A 24,616-nucleotide genomic window follows, 5' to 3' on the forward strand; every position below is an offset into this window, starting at 1 on the left:
TATATATATATTTTCTTATTGTCCTCCTTTCATTCCTTCTCAATGAGAAATCACTGTTAACTGTTCAAAAAAAAAAAGCATCACTCGTGCTCAAACTTGCCATATATCGTGATGCCTCATTTATCTCATAGTAGTAAAAACCCAATGCATTAAGGGAGTTAAAGGGTTCACCCTGTGAAGCTTGCCAGAAATCAAACCCACCGTCAGCTGCCCTAGGGGTCTCCCATCAAACAAACACGTGGAGCCTCATTGATAAACTACACCCTACTTCTCAACTACTAAACATTTTACCCTTTCCTACTATTCCAGTCAAAATCATGTGTATTTTAATAGGCATTAAAATTAAATAAAAGATACGGATAAAACGTTAAATAGTCAGTATGTTTAAGTGTATTTTGATAAATCCCTTGATAAAGTTCATTCCTTATCTTGTCGCCTGCCCCCCGACCCCATTCATGCAAAGCATATACTTAACCAGCATTCAAACTGAGTAAATGCACTGGGCCCAAGCCAGTTTCATAAACAACAGCTTATGTTTTTAGTTTTCATTTGGAAGAGTAACTTTCGATTGTCTCAAGTATACTCTTATGGGCGTTACACTCACTACTACCAACAACTGCATAAACTGCAATGGCAAACAAATAAGATGTACATCTTTCTGAATCAATCAATCTATTCACATGTTTAAATCAACAATAACAACCACAAACTCATAACTCCTCTCCTGGCATACAAGGCACAATTTTACATGATTACATCACCAACACAAGGTGGTGTTTGTTACAAATAAAAATGGAAGGGCAAGAAACCAAGCGGGACATTTCCATGGCACCCTGCAGACATAGAATCTCTAAAAGTACATACACTCACTCCCTTTTGTCTGAGAGAGAGAGAGAGAGAGAAAGAGAGAGTGAGAGAGACCCTTACATGACTGTGCAATTGCACTTGGACTCAAGTTTTGGAGGTTTAACACTATCAGAGGGGTGGTGGATTGGATGGGTTCCATTATGACCAAAGGATTCTTGAGAACTGACAACAGATTCCATCTTCGTCGAAGGAGATTTATCAGGTGACTCCATAGGCCGGGATCTGGGCTTGTGGGATTTTGGTGTACGCCTGCCAACCATCCCACTGTATGGAACTTTAACATCACGACCTGATCTACCAAGGATAGTAACTTGGGAACGAGAACCTTCGAGGGGAACAGAATTAGTCTCCTTTTCCATAGCAATGGTGGCAGCCTTATACGCAAGACCATGAACAATTGAGCTGCAGAACAATATGGTGTCCGTTGCTTCTTCCAGTGTTAAACTTCTAGACAGATATCCTCTTGGCCCTTCAATCTTTACAGTAGGTTCTGTGAATTAATAGGAGAAGATTTAGCGCAGAGATACAGCTAAACCTTTGTGCAAACAGCTTCATAGATGCAACACCGTAATGTAGCATGAAAATACTAATAACGCAAAGAACAATCAAGACACAAGAAAGAAAGAAACGTTTAGTGATTCGCAAAATGGAAAATTGTCTTATATCAATGTCATTCCATGCAAAACTAGTGATCTCCCACATGAAGAGGACCGTGGCAGGGTGGCATTGTCTGGTGTACTGATTTTAGTCCAAGAAACACTAGAATTTTATTCCATCTGATTAGCAATCTAACATACAATAGTTTCTTCCCAAAAACATGATCCTTTCGTTCTATTATAATCTGCTTATTTTTTGTAATAGGACATCATTATTTCTTTTTCTTTTTGGGAAAGAAATCAGATACCATTGTTGTTCCATCAAAGGTCACATGATCATACAGTTATGCATTTCATTTCAGGTGCAACCAATTGGAGAGATTCATGTATGGTAATATTTTCTTAATAGTATTTTAAAAAAATGGATTGGTGGGTGGATTGTCCACCCAACGATCCAAATCTGAATTGTTCGAATCGGCAACCCAAATTTGCCGGATCGTGGATCCTGTAAAATTTGGAGGAAAAAAAGGTTTAAAACTAAATATATTATATAAAGTGTGTAATCCGTATCATATAGCATGAATTAGTTATGTGCATGAATAGCATAGTTAGGAGCACATTATGACTGTTTACATAAGATCCAAGGTTGGAACCCTTTGGGTCGAAATAATTTTTGAACTTTCAAGAGAGAGATAAAATATTTTTTTGAGCATTACAAAAACAAAAATGAGGAAAAAAATATCTTTTGAACATTACATTAAAAGTTTTTTTGAGCATTACAATATTTTTTTGAACATTATGATAACCACCTGGTTTAGCCAACTTGGTTGTTCAAGTTTATGATTAAAAAGAGTATACGATTAATGACAATATCTTTAATGAATAGCCAGTTCCAACCAAGAACCAGAACGGTTATAGATGATTCCCCACCCAAATTGACAATTTTTTAATCACTGCTCATATAAATGAAGAACATCAATATGAATAACAAATATGAAATCAATCATTTCTAATTGAAAGAGATGAAAAACATATGTTTTAGCTAGGGATACATTACATGATCTGTAGGAGAGGATTTTGGAGGAGACAAATAGGGATGGAAACTAGCCACCAGAAAAATATCTTGTATCACAAGTATTGAACTCCAAAAAGTACATTTGTAGCTCGAGGGCTCAAGAGATCCTCCGTTGGCTCTCTTTTCACGATTTTATCTTAGCAGCTTAGTTTTCAGGACAGGCAATAGAAAGTAGGATTTGTCATAGGTTTCTCCTTAGGGGCTCCATGGAGAAGGTTTCATACTTTGAACATGCAGATGGCAGTAAAGTACTTGGGAATGCTACTGTGGTTCAACCTTAGGCCATATATATGGGGCCCCTAGGAGAATTATAGAACCAAGTCTTAGGAGAGAGGCATGCCTTGCTTAAAGCTATTAGAGTGAATGTGAATCACATGCCTTTTGTTCAAAGTAACATCGGTGTTATAGATGTTTTTAAAACAACATGGTTAAGCCCGAGATTATGATCCATATGATAAGATGGAAGGATTTTTTTGGTAAATGAGGTGATGAAAGGATTGAAGAGCCAAAAGGTGGAGCAGATACAGTATTTGATAGGTTGAACGATAAGGCTACCAAAAGCAAAGCAAAGCATAGAAATCATAATCGTACATGAAGCAAGGCAGACAGGTAATACACAATAGAATAGGATTTTCTGTACAAGAATAAAAATAAACCAGAAAATAACAACGGTGAAAATTTTTAAAAAAGAAGAAAACATGCACCAATATAATTTGAGCAGTATACTGTGCTTCTATAAGAGTAGGCAGTGTACTTGCTCCCCTGGGCAAAAGACCAAGGAAGGAGGATCTGATCTGAAATTTGCACTGTCAAATCACCAAATAATTATGGAAAAAATAAAAATAGCAATGAAAATGGACTTGGAGTTCTTGAACACCAAGATCTGACTCTCAAAAATTGAATGGACTTTATTCAACCCTAGGACGTGATTTTTTCAGTCATCCTGGTGTGCATTCATTTTCTTTTCTTTAAAGATTGGTCACTAGATTTAGAAGGTTACATGGGACCCTAAAATTTGGTCACCGGGATTTTTCTGAGGGAGAAAATGCAGATTTTACTCCCTCGGTAGCATAATGTCCTTACAGATATAATTTATGCATGAAGTTTGATGTATCATAAAAGAAAAATATGTAAGCTTTTTCTAAAATTTATTTTTCTGCGCCCAAACGAGTCATGCAATAACCCTGACATGTATAACCAACAATGAGCCTCCATAAGGGAGGCTTCCCATCAACTAGGCTGCCTGTATAGAGGCCCTTTAGATAATAAAGTGCACTTTTACTAAAATGCCCTACAATTATGTTTATTTCATTTTCCTTCTTTCAAGTATTAAATTAATAGGTTATGAATAAAGTTATTGCTCCTTTTCCTTTTCTTTTTTTGGTGGGTGAAACTGTCAACATTTGTATTGAAGTAAAGTCATACAAATTACCAAGAAAGGCGACCCACATGCCGGGTCCAATACACAAAAAATGCCACGATATAGGTGGGCTATAAAAGAGATGCACTTGTGGGCCACTAAAGCTCAATCATGGATTTGGTGAGATCCTTGACGAATGCCCCTTGTGTAGGAAAATTACTCAACCAAGTACCTCCCTGAGTCTAGAAGCAAGGAACTTAGTAAGGATTTTGTCAGTGCTATTAATTAGGCTAATTGGTCTAAAGTCCTTGAGTTCCTCTGCCCCTTCGACTTTAGGGATGAGAAAGTGGCATTCAGCATTCATGGCTTTGTGGATGACGCCTTTGGCGTCGAACTCCTTGAATATGGCAACGAGGGCAGGTCGAATAGAATCCCATAAGGTTTTGAAGAGTGCCACCGGGAAGCCATTGGGACTCGAGGCTCGGAGGCTCTTGTTTAGTGCGGTCCTCCCCGAAGTCATTAATGGCCTTGAGGACTCCCTCTTCAGTAAAGGGTAACTCTAACCATGCTGCTTTCTCAGGAGGTATGGGTTGAAAAGAACTATCACCCATCATCAGCCAAGGTCTGAAGTGTTCGTGAAGAGCTTTCTGAAGAAATCTATGATTGCATTTTCCACAAGCGAGGGTTGATCAAGGACTAACTCTCTGAATTTGATTTGGATGATGGTGTTGTCCCGCCTGCGGCAGCTAGCAATCTTGTGGAAGAAAGCGGGGCTTAGATCACCGAATTTCAGCCATTTGACCATGGCCCATTAATACCAGAATATTGCTTCCTTTATCTATCTTCTGTGGAGAGGGTCCTACTCTCTTCAATTAGGTCCCAATCATGTATGGACTGCAGCAAGGCCTCTTTTTGGGTGCCGAAGTTACATGGGATCTTATGACTCCAGGTTTTGAAGGAGGCCTTGAGTAATTGAAGTTTGCGTTAGAGCTAAAAACTAGCCCAACCCTTAACCGAGATGGAGGAGTCCCACCAGGATGGGATCAAGAAGCGAATGTTGGCCTCTTTCAGCCGATAATTCAAAGTGAAAGGGTGTACACCCTCAAGGGGTCAGCTGGGTATTGACAAGGATGGGTCGGTGATGCAAATCAAGAAAGGCAGCATCCCAATCGGGATTGTTGAGGTAGGGATCTAATTTGGAAAGGGAGGGGCAGAGTGATTTGACCAAGTGAAGTCAGCTCCTAGGAGAGCAATGTCAATGAGATTATTTCTAGAGATGAAGTTCGAGAAATCTAGCATACTCTGAGAAATCCGAGGGTTGGAAATGCGCTTGAAATACCACCGTGTAACATTGAAGTCACCACTGATGCACCATGTTGATGGGGTTGGGGCAGTTGTCCTGTCTAGTTCCTCCTAAAGTTGATTTCTAATCATATTTACCGGAATCTCTCCATTAAGGAATCTCCACAGAAACCGTATTTTGGAATCAAGGACACTCGATTCCTCAATTTTGGAATCTCGATTCCACATATCTTTAGAAACCATTTTTCGAAACCAAGAAAACTCGATTCCTTAATTTTAGAATCTCGATTCAACACATCTTTGAAAACCATTTATCAGAACCAAAGAAACTTGATTCCTTAATTTTAGAATCTCGATCCAACACATCTTTAGAAACTTGAACCCATTACTAGGTAGACATTCCCAAATATATCGAATCTGGATTCAAAACTAAATAAATTCAAAGTATCAAAAAGAAAAAAAAAAAACTAATTCAAAGTATACATAATGTCCAATGTCTATGATGGTTGTACACTTCCTAAAGGAAATTGGAGTAGGAATCTTCCATCAAATGCTTCTAGTGGTTGCAAGTTTTCATTATTTTACTTGTACCACCCTAGATAACTTTTACTTTAAATTTAAAATATAATTGATAAATACAACACATACAATTGAAAGTAAAACCATGATGTAGACATTTGTCTTTATAATAATGAAGTCAAAATCACAATTTAGAAACACTTATCTTTTATATATAATGACTATAAGTTCAATAGTCAACACAATCACTTTAAAATTTCGGAAACCTTCTAATAAGAGACATCCACTATAGGTTCTAAAGTTGATAAGGCTCAAAATGTGCTCAAGGTTTCCTTCTCCATAAAAATAAAATGTCGATTCCTGATAGGGGTCGTCAAATGCATTTCATAGTCCATATTATTGCAAATCTCGATCTCAAACTGGCATGGGATCTTTGATCCATATACTTCAGAAACTTGATTCCAAATATGTTAGAATCACGATTCGAAACAGCAACATATCTCTGTTCCACATATATCCGAGACTTGATTCCATAAATGTCGAAAACTCGATTTTGCATATTAATGAATCTTGACTCCTAGAGTGTCGATTCCAAGGGGATGGGAATCTCGATTCCAAGGAGGACGGAATCTCGATTCCATATGTGCATAAAACTTGGATCTATTTCAGTCAAAACATGAAATCGCATTCCCTGCCATTCCCGATTGTACGGACAACGATTCCTAAGATAAGAATCTTTTAGCTGGCAGCGAATCCGCAATTCTGGTTGCTAAAATGACTCGGGTTCCCAGGCGTTTCCAACAACTATGCTTCTAATGTTGTTTGAGTTAGGGCCATAAACCAGCAATGAACTTCTAGAGTAGTCCATCGGAAGTTCTAGTGAGTAGTACTATGACCGAGAAGGTGTCCATGAGAGAAGTGGAGAGGGAGCGAAGGGACGAGTCCCAAATCACCAATGCCTCTTGAAGCCCCTGGGCCTTGAGGGCCACCCATTGGTAGCGCCTCCTGCCCCGTAGCAGTTGGATGGGGTTGCCACAATGGTGGGGCGAGGATAGTTCCTAAGGGAGGTAGATTGGAGGGTTAGAGTGGGCATAGGGAGAGAGGTGTGGGGGTGAAGCTGGGCGAAGGGGAAGGATGCCAAGCATGGGGGAGGAGTGAGAGGAGAGGGAAGTGCAGATAGGGTAGGTACAGAACTGGGGAGAGAAGAGGAGGGTGAGCAAAGCCACAACTCTGAAACTTGAGGTTAGGGGAAAGAAGGGGGGAGAGGGCCTTTAGATGGATACAGGTTGGGAAATAGGTGGGGAAAGGGGAACATTGTGGGAGGTGGAGGGAAAACAGATACAACAAGACTGATCAAGATGGGGACAGGGGGCGAAATGAACTAGGGATGCAGGTGAGTTGGGCCATGAGGTGGGATTGTGAGGGCGTGAGGGGAAGAAGGGCAGAGGTGGTGGGAAGAAGTGGCAGGGGCAAGGATTGAGAGGTGTGGGCAGGGTGGGATGGGAGAGTGATGGAGGGCAAGAGGGGGCAAGGCAAGGGGGTGAGTTGGGGCAAGGTGGGAAAGCTGAGGGAAAGGTGAGGAGGAGCGGGGAGATCCTTCGTAATACCATTGGCCGACGAGGATGAAATAGGGTGGATGAGGGAGAGGCATACTCTGGAAGTCATGATGAGAGGGATGGGGGCTGGTATGGAGAGCGCATAGAAGAGTCGGTGATGGGCCATGCCTGAGGAGGAGGGTTGGGGACCAGTGAGTGTGAGTAGGCCTAGGGATGGGGGCACTATCGAGATCGGGGTGGAGAGGGGGGAGAGAGGGTGGTCGATGACGACCAAGACTACCGAGTAGAAGGTGGGGGAACAGAGGAAGTCAAAGGAGGCAGAGGGGAGATGTAGGGCTTGGTATGGGGAGAGAAGCAGCTGGCCACCTGTTGTAGGTCCAAAAGGAGTTGAGATCAAGTGTCACATGGCTCAGCACAGGGATGGAGGCCACATGGTTTGATGAGAAGGACCCGGTCACATGGGAGGTGAGGGAGTGCCCCAATGGATGGATGGAGAGGGGGACAAGTAGGGGGGAAGGGGCAGACGACGTATGAGGGGACAATGGGTTGGGGGCCACAAGGAGAGAAGAGAAGGTGCTGGTCACGTGGTGGGGGTTGGGTTCTGCATGTGAGGGGAGACATGTGGGGGCAAGCTTGACGTGGGGATGTGGGTGCTGACGTTGGAGTAGAACAATGACAAGTCAGGTGGAGGGGGCAAGACTCATTTGGTGGGGGCTATCTTAGAGCTGACATCAGCTTTATCAGGAGTTGGGCTTTTTTGGGGGAGGAAGGGGGGAAGTGAATCATGGCTGTGGGTGGGAGTGAAGGGGCGATGGGGCCCATCTGATTAAGATCTCAGGGGTGTTAAAATGGTTGCCTCCGTCTTTTGCGAGACATCAAGATCCAATCGTCTTGGTCCACTCTACGATCTCTTCCGTGCTCTGGGCATTGGACGGCTGAACCATGGTGCCTGCGACTGGTCCATGATCATGGTTGTAGGGGAGTGGTGAGGACATGAACCAACCATATGAATACAGAAGAGGTCACCATTGATAGAGAGCCATACTGTGGGGGAATAAGCTTTGGGTCCAAAGTTTCAATGAGATATACAGTTCCCAAGAGGACGAACTCAGACAACTTCCAATGCACAAAGGGGAAGTCTCCACATGCTTCTCCTATGTATTTAAATGTATTCAGGTGCCAGTTGTGGAGGGGGATGCAAGATGCCCTGAGCCTTGTGTTTGCTGGAAGCTCCCAAGTCATGCCTCCATCGATCAAGGAATAGAGGCACTCCTTTGAATTGTTGAGTCTTCCTTGTATCGCTCTAAGCGCACTACCCTCCAAGGGAAAGGTGAAAAGGATAGGCATCGTTTGACAGCCCAACTTAGGCCTTGTTCAGCCCAAAGGCCATGTCCCAATCTTTTGATGACCCTGATATCATCTCTTTGGGGTTGAAATCTTTCTACCAAAGAGGATTGCACCTTCTTGCTCAATTCTATGATGCATGGCCATCAAGGCTTATGAGCTGGGGGCCAAAGGGTTTCTGGGGAATAAGGTGGGACAAGGAAAAGAAAGAGGGAGTAATGGGTTGGGGGAAGGCTCCTGAAGAGGTTGTTAAACGCTTGAAGATATGAGCATGGTTCTGGTAGAGTGAGGGGAGGGAGAGGAGGTAAGAGAGGAAGGCGGGGAGGCCATTTCCTTGGCCCTAATGTAATATTTTCAGAAAATTAATAATTTAAAATATACATATAAATTTTACAATGACAAATGTTACTTTTTCATAAATGGAGGGCACTATAATAAAAGTTCCCTTCACTATGCAAAGGCCCACCATATGGACAGGCTATTAATTGAAGAGCCTGTCGTAGGGAGGCCAATGCTGAAAGAAACAAGTCAGAGGTTTCTTCTTGAATTACAGTATGTGTCAGGAATCGGGATCTAAAATTTACACAATATGAAAACCTTCTGAAAAAAGGGTGTCAAGGACCATGTATTGCATGGAAGCCAATCCAAGAATCAACAGATCACTCTGCGATGATTCTAGCTTTCTCTAGAGCATTGGATTTTAGCTCCATAGTGCAATCCAAGGGCTTAAAATTTGCATAGCTCTTCATACCATTTCCCCCAACACCAGCCCCCTTCTTTCCTCCCTTTCCTCACCTCCCTCCACCCTTCCTTCCGCACCTTCCCTCCCCCTCCTTCCCTCCCACCCCAATCTAGAGTACTCTACAATGATTCTTTAGCTAAAGCAATGGATTAGCTCCATAGTGTGAAATAAGGGCTTAAAGTTTGTGTGATTCCCTCCCGCACTCCCTCCCTCTCTTCAAACCTACATATTTGTTTTGACAATCATCTTTCTCTGCATCTCTTTCTCTTCCCAACTATTCTCTCTCCTCTCAATCTCATTTTCACTTTCTTTCTTTCTTCATCTTTCTTCCTCTTCTCATTTGTGATCAACTCTCTCCCCCTTTCCCTCTGCCTCACTTACTCCTTAGGTTTAGGCATCTATATATAGAGCACAAAAGACATGGATGTGTGGTTCAGAACAACTTAATCATGGTGGGGTGGCAAGCATGCCCCACAAGGTCTGTCCCATGATGCACCCCATTAATATTGGCTGAATCCCACGACAATTGGGAATCACGTGGGTTCTCTAGCCTTCCCCACCTTCTCCAACATGTTTTCCAGGCACTCCCAAGGCACGATTAAAATGGCCATATGGGATGACAAGAGGGGTAAATCTATAATAATCCATGAATGCTAACATGCACATCTTTTATAGATCATTTCGCAGCAAGTTGGATGGGTTCAAAAGGGATTAATACAAAAAAAATAAAAGGTCCTCCAAGGATAACTATGCCAAAAACGTTTTTGTTTAAGGCATGTGTCTCAAAAGTCATATCCTTTCATCTTTTTATGAGAATGAAGAACGGAATACTTTCATCTTTATAGCTTTCCATCCTTTCTATGGTGCTAACGAACAATGGAATATTTCAGCTTTGTTTTAAAGAATTACTTTATTTCTATTATATTATGCTCATGAATGAGTTCAATTCAAGCTACAACAGCACTCCAATATTTTAATGGGTAAAATACATATACCCCCCTCTCTAAAATCATAATCCCAAATAACCCCCTTGCTTCATAGAAAACCTTGGACCCCCTCCAAGTTAAAAGAAAATGATATTTAACCTCCTTTGCACCATTTTTATTGTCCAAATTACAATATCTACCCTTATTATTTTCTTAATGCCCCCATCAATGAAACCTTAAGCTCCCCGTTTCTTTTTCTCTCTTCCTCAACTGTTAACCTCATCCGCCTCTCAATGTCCTAAAAAATATAAGTGGGTGCCTAAGCGGCTAGGAGTCCTAGCCGCTTAAGCTGGCGTCTAGATATATGGGTGCCCTAAGGTGTTTTTTTGTTATTTTGGGTGAGGGTCGGGGTGCATGGGCCCGTAAGTGCAAAAAAGAAAAGTCTTGCATCAAACACTTAGAGGACATGTTAGTCTTCTTCTTCTTTTTATATGTAAAGAAATAGAATGTGAATCCATGATGGGGGAGGGGGCTCACATCGAACACTTGGAGGTCGTCTTCTTCTTTTTCTTCTTTTTACATGTAGAACAAGAGTATACAGGTCCATGTGTGTGTCTATGTATGTTTGACTTTGTGTACATGAGAGAGAGGCTTCGCAACGAACATTTGGGAGCCATCTTCTTTTTCTTCTTCTTCTCATACGTAGAAAGACAGCACATAGGCATGTGAACAAGAGAAAAGGGCCTTAACCATTTTTATAGGCCTTCTTTAAGTGGCTTATGCTTTCTTTCTTTATTCCTTTTTTGGGCGGCACCAGGCACATAGGGATTTGGAGAGCTAGAAAGACCACCCCCCTTGTTAAGAGAGAAAAATATTTTTTTGCCCTTGGCCAAGGGCTTCTTCCACCCTTGGCCAAGATACATTGAGGCGCCTGGGAGGCTGCCTTGAGGTAACCGCCTAGGCAGCACCTTGGGCACCTAGGCGGGTCGCCTAGGCCGCCCTCCTAGGGCACGCCTAGGCGGCCGAATTTTTTAACACTACTCCATCTCTTTCTCTTGCAACCTTCATATCTCTCTCATCTTCAACTCAAATTCCATTTATGTGGTCGGATTATTAGGAAAACAAAAATCAATAAATGCTGCAATTTGGACAATGAAAAATGTAAAGAGGGGTTAAGCGTCCTTCTTTTTTAACTTGGAGTGGATCTATGGGCTTTCCATAGCCTATGATGGTTATTTGGCATTTTTTTTTTTTTTTTTTTTGGGAAAAATAGTGGGGGAGAGGGCCCCCTACCCGTTTTTCATTAATAGAAGATAGAAAAAATTACTGCATACTATTTTACAACCCTACAATAGGGTAATTGTGCCACATCATGAAGTAAAGGAAGGTGGAGAAAATCAGGAGGCCTAGAGCGTCAAATGGTGGCCTCCGGAAAAACCGTAGCCTTTCTAGCACATACATCGTCCACCATATTAGCCTCACGGTAAACATGGCAAATAAACCATAAATAATTCTCAAATATGAACTTGCAGTTAGCAGCTATGGAATGAAGTGACCATGGAGATTTGCAATTGCCATGTTTGACCTTAACAAGTAAGGAGAAATCACTTTTAATTTGTAGAGGAAAGCAATCCATCTGAATAACTAAATCAACACTCGCTTCTAAACCACAAAATTATGCATAGTTATTGGATGCGATACCAAGGGGGATAGAAAAAGCAGCAATGAATGATTCATCATCCGTTCTAATAACACCACCACAACTTGCTCTGCCTGGATTCTGTAAAGAAGACCCACCAACGTTTAGCTTAAAATGTTGTGGATGTGGAAATGACCATACCACTGTTATGGGTAACTTGATCCTCTGTTGAAGCCATGTTAGTCGTAAGTTCTCAATAATTGCCTTCTTTGAGGTATGATAAGCCAAGGTCTTAGCATCTACCAAATCATAAACATGACAAGTGATCCTCATAATCAACTACTCATGTGTGAATACCTTCTCTTGAAAGATACGACGGTCCTACTCCTCCCAAATCATCCAAATTGTTGTGAAAAAAAAGAGAATGCCAAATGTTAACGATACCATCAGATTTGAATTTGAATGCTAACCATTTCTTCAGTTTAGCTACAATAGAATAGTCTGGGGTCAAACGTTTACCACATCTCCATGCTATCGATTTTCATAACAATGTTTAGAGTGCCATTTTTATGAAAAAAAGCCACAAAAGAAAATGTTTGTAGTGATTTTGTGTCCAGAAAAATGCATTAAGCTCCCACAAGCATGGGCTTCCAAAGGCATGCACTCCTAGTACCAGGTCTATGTCGAAAGGGTCATTCCCTTGTTCATCCCTATTTGAAACGGGAAGAGGATTACTCTACAACCAAGTGCCTTCTAAGAAACAATTCAGCATAAGCAATACATAAGATAGAGGCCCCTAATGATTTTTTCAAGTCCTTTCAGAGATAGATCCTACCTAAACCATACATGTTGCAGTCGAGATTATATTTAAAACTTTTAGATCTCCCTAGCATGTTTGAACCTATCGCTCAACCAGAAAGAGAAGTCCCCCATCCCCCAAGCCTATTTTCCCTAACAGTGATTGCAGTCGTTTTCCAAAATATTATCGTTCTGTTTAGAGCGTAGGCTCATTCTTATGAAACTCATCTTCAATGGGGCTCACAAAATATCGCAATGACACTCTTAACTACTCTCAAAAGATAGGCATCTTTCAGTTAAGACCGTCTTTAACTGTCTTCACATATTGAAAGTGAGTATGCTGTATGGAGGAATAACACATTAATTGAAGGACATTTGGGGCGTTTGAGAGGCAGAACCAGATATTAAACAAAATAACCAACACGATACTGGTAACAAACCCCAAATTAATTTTTAGTCTGACAGCTTAATGATAGAACATCTTTGGAGAAGAAATCATAGAGATTTAGGAATGGAAAATTTATTAAAAATTTCTAGTCATGGGAATTCAAGGCAACTTTCTTGTCAAAGATATAAAAAGCTAATGGAAGCATGGCACGTCACCTATAGGTAGGGAAGAGAAAATACCACTCCTTGGGTACCAAATAACTATGAGGAATCATCTCAAAAAGCATACATGAAGCAATTAAGGAGCATAGCATAGCTATACGGAGCGCCTTACCTAGGAGGTGCCCCACTCTGGGAATAGGGGTCTGTGTTCCCAAAGCTGATTCTTCTAGGGAGATTGCATTTGCTTATATGGGATCTCAATCCCATTTTGCATGGAACCTCATCCCACTTAGCATAATAATAGCTATTAGGATTGAGATCGGGATCAGGATCGCGATCTAAAGCGAGGGATTGTAATAGGCTAGAAGATTCCTTAGATTCCTAAAATTTAAGGATCTCGCTTCCAAATGTTATGGAACTTGATACCAAATTTGTAATGAAATATCCTATTAGTCCGAGCTCCAAGTGGTAATAATCAAGGTCCTCATGTGAACTTAACTAGGGTTCCCTAACTCAGAAGGTTAGTTTGTACAAGATCATAATCAATTAATAATTTTTTTAAGATATAAAAGTTTATGAAGAACTATACAAATCTAATTGTTCTATAATATTTTAATACTTTTGTACTCATCTGATTGTAGTTTGGAGAAATTTAAATTTTAGAAAATTTTAAAAAAAGTCCAATCACTATAGAATAATTTTTTTCTTTGAATTTCTTTGACTGTAGTTTATGAGTTTATGCGACGTACAACCACCCCAGCCAAGTGGTCATCCTCCTTCAAAAAACAAAACAAAAAAAAGAATTATTAATATAAGAATCAAGCTGAAATCCAAGAGGTGGCCCTTCTTCATTGAACTAGGAAGGAGTCGGTGTTAAAAACATTGACTGCCAGGCCGCCTCCCAAAACACATAGGCATATGCCCTAGGCAGGCATATGCCCTAGGCAGGCACCAAGGCAATCTTGCTCCAAGGCGCCCAAGGCACCCCTAGGCAGCCACCTCAAGGCGGCACCTCGATGCAACTTGGCCAAGGGCCGAAAAGGCCATCAGTCGAGGGGCGCATTGTAAGCAGGGCCCTCCCTCTTGCTCACAGGCCCATGAGCTCTCTCTGAGTATGAGAAGAAGAAGAAAAAGAAGATGACCTCCAAGTGTTCAATGCGAGGCACAAGATACACAGACACACACATGGACCCATATTCTCTCGCTCTACATATAGGAAGACGAAAAAGAATAAGATGATCTCCAAGTGTTTGATGGGGGTCCCCCTTCTCTCTCATGGACTCACTCTATCTCTGTCAGCATATAAAAAGTAGAAAAAGAAAAGAAAAAAAAAAAAAACCTTAAGCCCATGTATCTGGTCGCCTGCCTAGGCAGTCAGGGCCTCTGTCTTTTTTAACATTGGAAAGACTTATAGTTTACAAACAACGGGTATATATCATGCGATTCCTATAAGCCCTAGGCCTTATAGATAAAAGTAAAGCCTCACCTCAAAACCTCATCTAAAAAATACTTTGGGTCTCAAGATACATTATTTTTTAAGTTTGAAATCCTTTTATTTCTCACATTCATAATAGTAAAGTTCAAGATGATCGATTTGATGCTGCTATTTTTTTGGTAAGATTTAAGATACAGATTTACTTTGTTTCATAAAGCCTAGGCCTTAATTTGACCTTTTCCATATATGTAATACCTAATACATATGATCCCTTGGTGCTCCAGACGAGTGATCCCATACACTTCTGAGGTAAGGAACTTTTGATATATTATATATAATACATAATATCTATACAACGGTCAAGCTCCTGAGGCAGGGAACTTCATGCAAGGGACAAACCGCCTGCTACCACTCCTACTCTGGCTCCCGATCCCAAAAACTATGACCTAGGTTGCAAAATCAAGTACTTGAGGCAGCATAAGAGAAACCAACAGATCCCTGGGGATCATGGTTTCCTAGGGCATCTTTCCAAATGGAACTTTCCAAAACCAACAGATGTCAAAGATGTGGTAGAATGTTGCAATGGATCATCCCTAAGTAAAGGGGACACGGAGAATCACAAACATATATTCATAAGATGCACCTTCACAGGAGAGATTTGGAAAGCAATTTTAAGGACATTTAACCCCCAAACTGTCACTGAAACTAACCTCCAAAGGCTTCTGACATTTCGGTCCAAAAGAAATTACAACAACAAAGCTATACTTAAGCTTTGGAAGGCCTCTCTCATAATTCTGCTTTGGACAACTTGGCATGAAAGGATTTTTGCCCATGATTCCAAAATCCAAAAAATGATCCTTCATACACAATGGAAGGTAAAAAATTTCATACCGAAAGGAAAGATCATCTCAAAAGTGTATGAGTGAGAGAACCATCTACAAGAGATGTGAAATGCCACTACAAGGTTGTGAGATTTAGGTTAGGAGTGTGACTGTGAAGGGTGAGATAGAAAGTTTATAACATAAGCCCACCATTCTAAGACTTCTAGCAGCATACATCTTTCTATGTAACATGCAAGGACTTGGTCCTTACAACAATTGTAGATTTGCGTGTAACATCTCTAAAACCTGGGCTAGTGAACACCCAAGAAAGGATAAAGGAAGATATTAGGTGGCGTGTGTACAATTGTTAGAAATGGAAGGGGAGTGGATATTGGAAAAAGAAACTCAAGCATAGTCCCACTCATTGACATAAGAATATGAATAGAAAATTTGGCATGAAATGAAAACGATTGCAAATAAGAGGACAATTGAGTAGATTGCAAGTTAAGCATGGGCATTGACTCTCATGGAGGATCTAGCTGCAAAGGATGATGAAGTAAACTTCATTGTGTTCCACAACCATAATTATGTTAGGAGGGGTGAGAGATTAGATGATCACTTTGGTGATCTGGGCATTAGAGAATATTTGCAGCCACAATAGGAGAGTTTGGTGCAAGGAGGATCCCCTCTGAGGTGCATCTCCCCATTTGGTTGGCATAGATAAAATGATTTTCGCAACTGCAACATTCAGCAGTGTATGTGTAATCTAACAGCTACATGAATTTGTGCAGCTAGGGACCAAATTGTAAGATGGCTCAATGCTACAAGTTTGTGATGCTAGGAAAACTCAGGAACATATCCATACTTTCTTCCATGTTGGGAGGTTAGGGACAAGAAGGTTGGAGCTGCAAAGGTTGGAACCATATATCTGTTCATTGATGGTGCCAAACTCAAAGAGCCGTGTTCCACAGCAACATAAAAATATTCATAGGGACAGAGAGGAACAGCAATATTTTCATAGGCATCACTGCTGATCTACTACTAAGACCAGAGTGAGGTAAAATCATGGCTAAGCATTCAAGGCTTTCAACCAAAATGTGCAATTTGTAATTGTATGGAGCAAGGCTCCTATGGGACACCAAATTCAACTTTGGAGCAATGCTCAAGTTTTATTGGTATAGGGTCCACATAAAAGGATAGCAAAATGCATGCAGAAAAGGGGTACAGCTAAATCTATTCGAGTGTCGAATATTTATTTGCATTCTGAGACTCTCATGATAGACATACCAGTCAATAGCACTGGAAATGTGTGACATGAGTAGTTACGAAGGGTTGTCAGGTTACTGGAACCACGTATCACTGTTACGTAAGGCTAATGTGTTATTCTATCATGCATATTATTTTGTTCTATTTCATTGGATTGTCTTATCATTTATGAAACCAAACTGGACAAATCCCATTCGATCGATATTTGTTCTAAAGAAGCATTAGAGCAACTAGGCAACAAACATTAACAATTTCAATGGAGGCTAGTCGTCTAAATGTATTCACTGCCATTTTAAGGCTCAAAAGTTTACAGCAAGGATAACACTTAAATGATTTAGACTTCTGATTTTCAGATAGTTACCCACTGATTAAATGACTCAAAAAGTTAAAAAGGTATACCACCGAGAACCATCCTGATGTGTATTTCAATGCAACGTAAAAACTTTTAAGATTCCACTTCAGTAATTCATGCACAAATTAAACAATATCAAATTATTAGAAGCCCCCTTTACTGGCAAATAAAGGATATATTGCTTATATAGCTTGCAATTACTTCCAATGGAATGCATTATAACCATTTAGGAAATAATTTCTCAATAAAAAATGGAAACCAAACAGTAATTGTTAATTTACCAAAATTCAGAAAACAAATGTAATGAATAAAGCATAAAGCATTCCAGGAAATATAGCTAATCCAAAGTAAGACTATCAAAGTGAGAAAACATCTGAAACAACCACCAGAGAAAATTTTGCATAAATATTTAACTCCACTCTCATCAATTTGTGAGAAAATTATAGAAGAAATAAAAATTTAAGAAATATAAAAAGGACATAAATCCATCATGGAATGTAACAACAACAACAACAACAATGAAATAGCAAAACAGATGATGATGTTGATAATTGTCTAATATTATAATCCCTCCCATATCTAGCATTTAGCAAATAAGTAATGAAATACATGTTTCGTACATCATCTAAAACAGCCTTAATAGTTTCAACTCTATTTGTAAAAGTTTGAACTATAAAGTGTGAATGTCAAACAATAGACAATTAAATACAATAAAGCATTGCAGATATGGGACAGCACAAACTTGAAACTTGACAGATGCAAACAAGTTCAAGTTGAAAGTGAATAAGTAAATAGCATTAAACCTTCAATACGATGGGCAAAGTCTGAATTACCAAATTCTAGAACAATAGATGATGCGTCCATATCCTTCTTCTGCTCCGCTGCAGATGAAAATGAATCTTGGGATGCCTCGAGGATGCTCTTTGTCAAGGCATAGGCAGTTCTTGAGCCAGTGTCACTCTCATGCTCATCTTCATCCACAATTGCCATCCTACCAGGGGTACTGTGCATGTGGTCAGATACATCAACTGTCAATTCACTGCTATCGGGTACAACATTTGCCTCCAGGAATGAGGAATCTGGGTTCACCAACTCTTTCTCTGTTGCTGAGATATTGCTCACACTGTTTAGGTCTTCTCCATTCCCAATAGAAATGCAATACTCAATCAAATTTTGAGTTATTGGCATTGAAGACTCCTCTAACCGAAGACTCTGTGCACGGATAGATAATTCATGGCCAGAGGCCCCCATTACCTCTTTGTGCCTTTCTGTGTGTTGGGTTATATTTTGTTCCACACCAAAGGTGTCGAGCATAGTAGAATGTATCTTTTTCAAAACTCCGAGATCCTTTTCATCACTTAAATCAGTTCCATCCAAATGCTCAGACTCTCTATCATGAACATAATCATCAAATTTCTCTTGCCACATGTTCTTTCTGTGAACCTCAGGTTCATACGAATTACTTGAAGCACCAGAAACACTGAAGCTAGAGCTTTGAGGCCTCACATTATGATCATTTCCGGTGTTCTCCGCATCTCTCCGAGCGCTGAACTGCCGATGAAACCGGGTGTCCATTTGTCTACTAGTCGAGGCCAAATCAGTTGAAGGTGAAGGTGAAACACCACCAAGCACAGTAATGCCACCCCTGGAAGAGCTACCACTATCCCGTACATAAGTAGGATCATCACAAGATATATTTGTTGCAGTGAAAACCCTACCTTGAACAACAGGCCATTTTCTACTGCCCAATCCCTTCAGCAAAAGCACAGATATTCCCGTTCCCTCTGCTGGACCTTCAACTCTTGTGCATTGCCGACCATCATTCTCTTCAAAGCACAGTTGCAGATCCCCCATATCATGGTTGGAGTGGACAGAATTCACCCTTTTATGCCCAACCACTTTGCAATGCACTAAATTTGGTGAAGCTTCTCTTTCAATATTCCCAGCCAAATAACCAACAGGAAGTTGATGACCTGCCTCTCCAACAGGTTGGACAAGGGGAACTTCTGTTACCTGCTCCCCAGGAGTCTCTTGCTGATATTTAGCATCCTTAGGACAAGTAGCCTTCTGAGGAAATGCATTCTTATCTTCCAACTCTAGGCAAGCAGGCGCAGTCTCATCCATATCTCTTGCTGTTCCAGAAATGGAGCAAGAATTAACCACCTCACCACAAGGCGCAGCATTTTTAACGCCTACAATGTCCAAGATGGGTATACCTTCAGCAATGTCATCAAACTTTTGTGGGTCTCTCGAATCAACTTCAAGAACAGTGCAGCCATCACCATCAACATCATCATGTGTGTCAACGTCGCTCGTGGTGGGATTTGTCTGTAAAATAATCTCATGAACCTCTGAATTGACTCCATGCAGCATGTTGTCATGACTATGGTCTTCAGTAAGCCCTTCTACTTTATCAAAAACAAATACTTCCTCTTGAGCATTATTAGGAAATAACGCCTTGCCCCATTCATTTCTCTCTTGATCATCCTGATCATGATCGCTGGCTTCTAAATCAGGAGCAATACTTGCACCCTGATCTGAGTTCGCATTACTGCTTGTCGTCACTGAAGAATTCATAGAGATCAAAGGCCGCTGCGAATTAGTCGCTTTTCCAACATAGAAAGTAGAAGTTGGGACACTTGAGAGGAGTGGCCTGAACATGCCTTGTGGACTCTTGCTATGATCCTGCAGAACAATGCCAACATTAAATGGATGCTGAGTTATGAACATTAATGGAGGCTATCATTACAATTATAGAACATGAAAACTGTGGCTTAAAGGGATAAAGAAGCTACTTTGTTATTCTTGGCCAAAGGAAAGCACCTATAACAATGATAAAAGTAACCAAGGATACATCAATACACAGTCTGGAGAAGTCAGGCTAACTGGAGTCCTAAGGTGGTGCCTTCCATTTCACAAGTATCTTAGACAGTAAGTCTAGAACTTTAGAATGAATCAATAACTAGACAGTGCATTTTTTTATAATAACAACTGGAGAATGTCGAGGCTCTACTACTTCACTTTTTCAATAACATATTCTGGGATTTTGAGATCCAATTTTGCAGCACATATCATACGGCCAAGTGGCTATGAGAAATCAGATGTAAACAAATCGTATCATTAAGGTCATCTGTCGTTATTAGCTTAATAATCAGACTATTGAACGAGAATCATTGGAATCTCAATAGACTAGGGAAACAAGGATCCTCATTTCCAAGTATACTAGGGAAGCCATGGTATTAACTGTTTTAAAATGATTTTCATGTGAAATAAATGACAATTTTCTCAATCTGCAGCTTCCTGAGAGGCTCGATATGATATGGAAAGCACTGATAACAAGCAAACTTAAAGATGAATACATCAATCATGAATACTGTCAGCAATTCACGGTTGTATAGAAACATTAATTATGCATACCATTTGTCGCATGGTGGAATTGAAGTATCGCTTTGGGGCAGAGTTTGATAGTGTTGCCGATGGCTTCTTTGGATAGGTCAAGCCTTTATTATTAGAAAATGCTTCATATTTCCTTCTAGGTACATGATCCGAAGAGGCCGAAGAGATTGCATGCTTGCCTGAAAAACCAGATTGCAAAGAATCCACATCATCTTCACATGATGACACTGCAGAGCCCTTACTCTGAGAGCTGAAGTGGTCACGCTCATGACTGTGTGAAGAGCTAGCACTCCTAGAAGTAGTTGGTGACTTCGATTGCCTCCCAAATCTTGCAGAAGCATCCCTCCCATTACTACTCCTTGAAGCAGGTGACAAGCCCCTCACATGAGACGATGGTCTGTCAGATAAAGAAGTACGAAGATTTGGAGGTGGATCAGAGGAGAAGCCAGGGAGAGTTGATTGCCATGCCCTTAGTTTTGGAGAAGCAGAATTCCCACGATTTGGCTTTCCAGGTGAGGGTCCCCTCCTCCCTGAAGTGGATGGATTACCAGTGCTTGACCCCGTGCTCATCCTTCGGAACGTTGGAGTCGAGGATCTTGGAAGTGTTGTTGCTGGCTTGTTGGGCGGAGTAGTAGGTCTTCTTGACGGTGTTGAAGACCTTAGAACTGGACTCACACTCGTAGTAGGAGCTGAAGAGGGCCTCCCTCTCGATTGAAAGGTGCTGGTGCCTGACCGAGGTGATGGGCTCAAGCGGTTTGGGCTTGCACTACTCCGACTATTCCTCCTGTAGCTCTTCTCCATCTGATGTTACCGAAAGGTTGCACCAGACAAAAAAAAAGGAAAAGAACAGATGTCCATGTGGTGAATGTTATTATGTGGTCAACACCAACAGCACAGAATTAGAAGAAGAATCCCCACATTATCCGAAACTGTAAATAATAGATACGAGAGAAAAACAGGAAGTAAGCATTCAACAATCTAAGTGAACTGAAGCCTTACTGTAGCTGATCTTGAAATGGCAATAGGTTCGCTTCTACGTCTTCCACGTAGGGGAAGATTCACAGGCGGTGTCTCATCATCCAAGGATGGAAAAAGTGGGGTGTCTGGAGGAGTTAAAAGCCTGATAAATAGCAGCGATGACAGCCATTTCAATAAATTTTGAGGTTAATTGGAAAGAGCAGATAAGAGAGAAAACCAAGCTCACCAATCATAGTCATTTTTATTGCCATCCGCGTTGAGAAGATCACTGCTCTCACCCCTAGCTGGTATGGAGATGCCAAGCTTGAAGTCTGAGAAGTACCTCAAATTCATCGCTGCAGCGTACAAATTGATATCAAAGAAACACACAAGAACAAGGTTACCCTATGGTCCACTTTCAAGATTTTTAAACCACACAACCCAACAACAACAAATGCAAGCTGTAAGCCATGAGAATGAGATAGGAGGAATGAAAACATAATTGATTACCCAATAATGCACAGAGCAAGGAATAAGCCATGAGAATCAAATAATCAAACAAGAGAGAAAGAGAGAGAGATAAGGGTATTACATATAGAGTCCTCAAAATCATCTGCAGAAGGGAGGAGGAAGTTGTCCCTTTCCCTTGTGTGCATATCATTGAACAAGGCGAGGTCATCGTCTTTGTCCCCTTTCATCAAGTGAAGGCCTCCCTCAAGGCTGCGTCCACGCTTGTGGTGCTCCACTGCCTTCGACCTCCCAACCGGAGGGGAGCACCTCATCGAGGCTGCCGGAGAAGGTGGCATCTCTCTCACACTATTATCCTCCTCAACCAATCATCATTCCATTCATTCACAACAAAACCAATTGCCAGTGTCTCACTCATTTCCACCACCTCTTCTGTTGCAAGATGTTACAGTCCCCAAAACTGAATCATAACTTCACTTTATCTCTCGCTAGAGAGAAGCCAAAGGAGAAACAAAAGGAGTGAGAAATATGCAGAAGCTTTCTTCAATGCTGACTGTTTGATTGTAGAGCAAGTCAGATCTGTGACAATGTGGAGTTGTTAAGGCCAGATCGGAGCAGATCGAGCTCAAAACCCTAATCCAGGTGCTCCGTTTGAGTTAGAGAATGGGAGGGACTGTGAATGGACTGTTACTGACCTTTGCTCTCTCTGAGCTCGGCAGGTGGTAGCCTGTTGGACTTGGACCGCAGCGGCGCAACCTTTCCTTCATCTTCTCCTGTTTTCGTGTTTTTCCTTTTTCCTTTTTTTTTTTTTTTTTTTTTTTTGTTTTCTGTTTAATATTTCCTTTATTGGTTTTGTACCCCCTCTCTCTGCTGCTATAGATAGTTAAAAAGGAAATAAATGTTCCGATCCAAGTACCCTCCAACTGCCCACGCCACTTGAGAGAACTTCTCTCTCTCTCCTTCCCCTGGCGGAATTTTTGGGTTTTTCCAATTTATTCCCGGCCATCCTTTTGAATAATAAGGAAACTGGATTTTTTTTGTTTTGTTGAGTAAGGGGTAAAACGGCTATTTTTAAATCCTCCGATCATCTCAAAAAGTCACTATGAATAGTGTAATAAACCAGTTTTAAGGGTGCTTTAATAAGGTCATTCCACACACAAGTACTTTAGTATTTTGAGAAAATATTGCAGGATGGGTTTCTATGACTTGGCCGACTCTAATGTACATATGTGGCCCTCCATTAAAATCCATTTTAAAGATGAAATTTTTATCCAATTGTTTTTTTTGTAGATTCATCGCCTAGGCCAAGATGATCATTAATATGAAAGGAAAACTAAAAGTTTAAAATTAAAAATATAACTTTTAAGTATATTTTTATATATTGTTCATATCTTATTTATGGACAATATACTTTAGAATAATATCCATCTTTAATATGGATATTTGTAAGTCAGTGGGCGCAAGAGCTGCTAATTCATGAAACAATTTTTCAATGTTGAAAATGCCTCTTTCAAGTCCTAGAATCGATATTTTGTAATTTGCAATGAGACGAGGCAAAACTACCATAATACGCTTGTTTCTTTGAGGTTCTAATGTAAAATTAGATATTTTAACAAAAAAATAGATGACCCAAGTTTGGAATCCATAACAAGTGTGGATAATCTTGTCATTTGGCTAGGGCTACCTAATGAAATAATGTAAATATGTTACTTGTTCCTTTTCCAAACCATTAACAAAATATTTTAGGGGACAAACATCTCCAGGGATTGGAACTTTCAACAATCCAGGTTATTTATGTTATTTATGTTAGTTGGCTTGGGCCGCTTAAGTGGGACAAATTTACAAAGACTACACCTAGTTGTTCAAAATTCCAAAACCTCAACACAAGCGCATGCTTAGAGTGAAATGATCATTGTAAATTAGAAAAATGATCTTTTTAAATTAGCCAATTTGTTGATAATTTGGTTTATTTTAGCGCCTCAATGATTGAAGATTCTTCTCATCAGAAAAACTTGGAAAAAATTTTGTTATAAGTGGATCATCGCTTTTCTTTTCTAAGAAAAAGTGGATTTCCCATTCCCATTGTAAAAATCCATGGAAAAACAAGCCCAAAATCGCCATTTTTGAAGAAGAGTTAGTGCTATTTCCACTAATTCACCCACAAAACCCAGCCTAAAAGCAGGTTTTTGAGTTTTTTTCAACTAATTTCTTGAGAATCAATAAGTGAGGTCTTGAGAATTTTTTTTAATTGGTTATCTGTGTATTTAATTGAGTTTCATGGTTATGGAGGAGGGATTTCATGAAGAAATGCTGCAGAGAGGAAAGGGATGGAAGGCAGATAATGAGAGAAGGGGCTTATAGCTGCAGAGAAAGATGGGGGATTGATGCCACACACACCTATATATATATATATATAGAGAGAGAGAGGCTAGAGAAAGGGATGAGAGAGAGTTGCACTTGGGTCGGTTTGAGGGAGAGAGAGTGTGTGCTAGTAAAGCCAAAAACTTATGAGTTGAATTTTTAAATTCAGATTTTGGGGTGAAATTGATAGATTTTCTAGTTGTATGCAAAAAATTAGCAATATCCAACTGCGTCTAGTTCCTTAGACAAACTTTGTTCGCTTTTCATCTAAAAAATTAAATTTGGGT

General features: G+C 40.5%; 1 protein-coding gene across 3 annotated transcripts; it reads right to left on the minus strand.

Moving 5' to 3' along the window:
• Window positions 1-655: 655 nt before the first annotated feature.
• Window positions 656-23,077, minus strand: LOC18440101 (RUN/FYVE domain protein). Of its 3 annotated transcripts, none has more exons than XM_088870343.1 (7): window positions 22,664-23,077; window positions 22,093-22,547; window positions 21,748-21,856; window positions 21,543-21,663; window positions 20,565-21,344; window positions 17,981-19,832; window positions 656-1,357 (listed from the first exon to the last, which is right to left on the minus strand). In XM_088870343.1, exons 2-7 carry the CDS (start codon window positions 22,304-22,306, stop codon window positions 924-926), a joined length of 3,510 nt encoding a protein of 1,169 aa, XP_088726469.1. In that variant the 5' UTR covers window positions 22,307-22,547; window positions 22,664-23,077; the 3' UTR covers window positions 656-923. The 3 variants fall into 3 exon arrangements, with proteins under 3 accessions (XP_088726469.1, XP_020526548.1, XP_011625569.1); XM_020670889.2 differs by having other exon boundaries at window positions 17,951-19,832; window positions 22,664-23,076; XM_011627267.3 differs by having other exon boundaries at window positions 22,093-23,076.
• Window positions 23,078-24,616: the final 1,539 nt, after the last annotated feature.

The sequence above is a fragment of the Amborella trichopoda genome, chromosome 6 (genome assembly GCF_054954075.1).
Source record: "Amborella trichopoda isolate Santa Cruz 75 chromosome 6, AtrichopodaSantaCruz75HAP2 v2.0, whole genome shotgun sequence".
Classification (NCBI taxonomy): domain Eukaryota; kingdom Viridiplantae; phylum Streptophyta; class Magnoliopsida; order Amborellales; family Amborellaceae; genus Amborella; species Amborella trichopoda.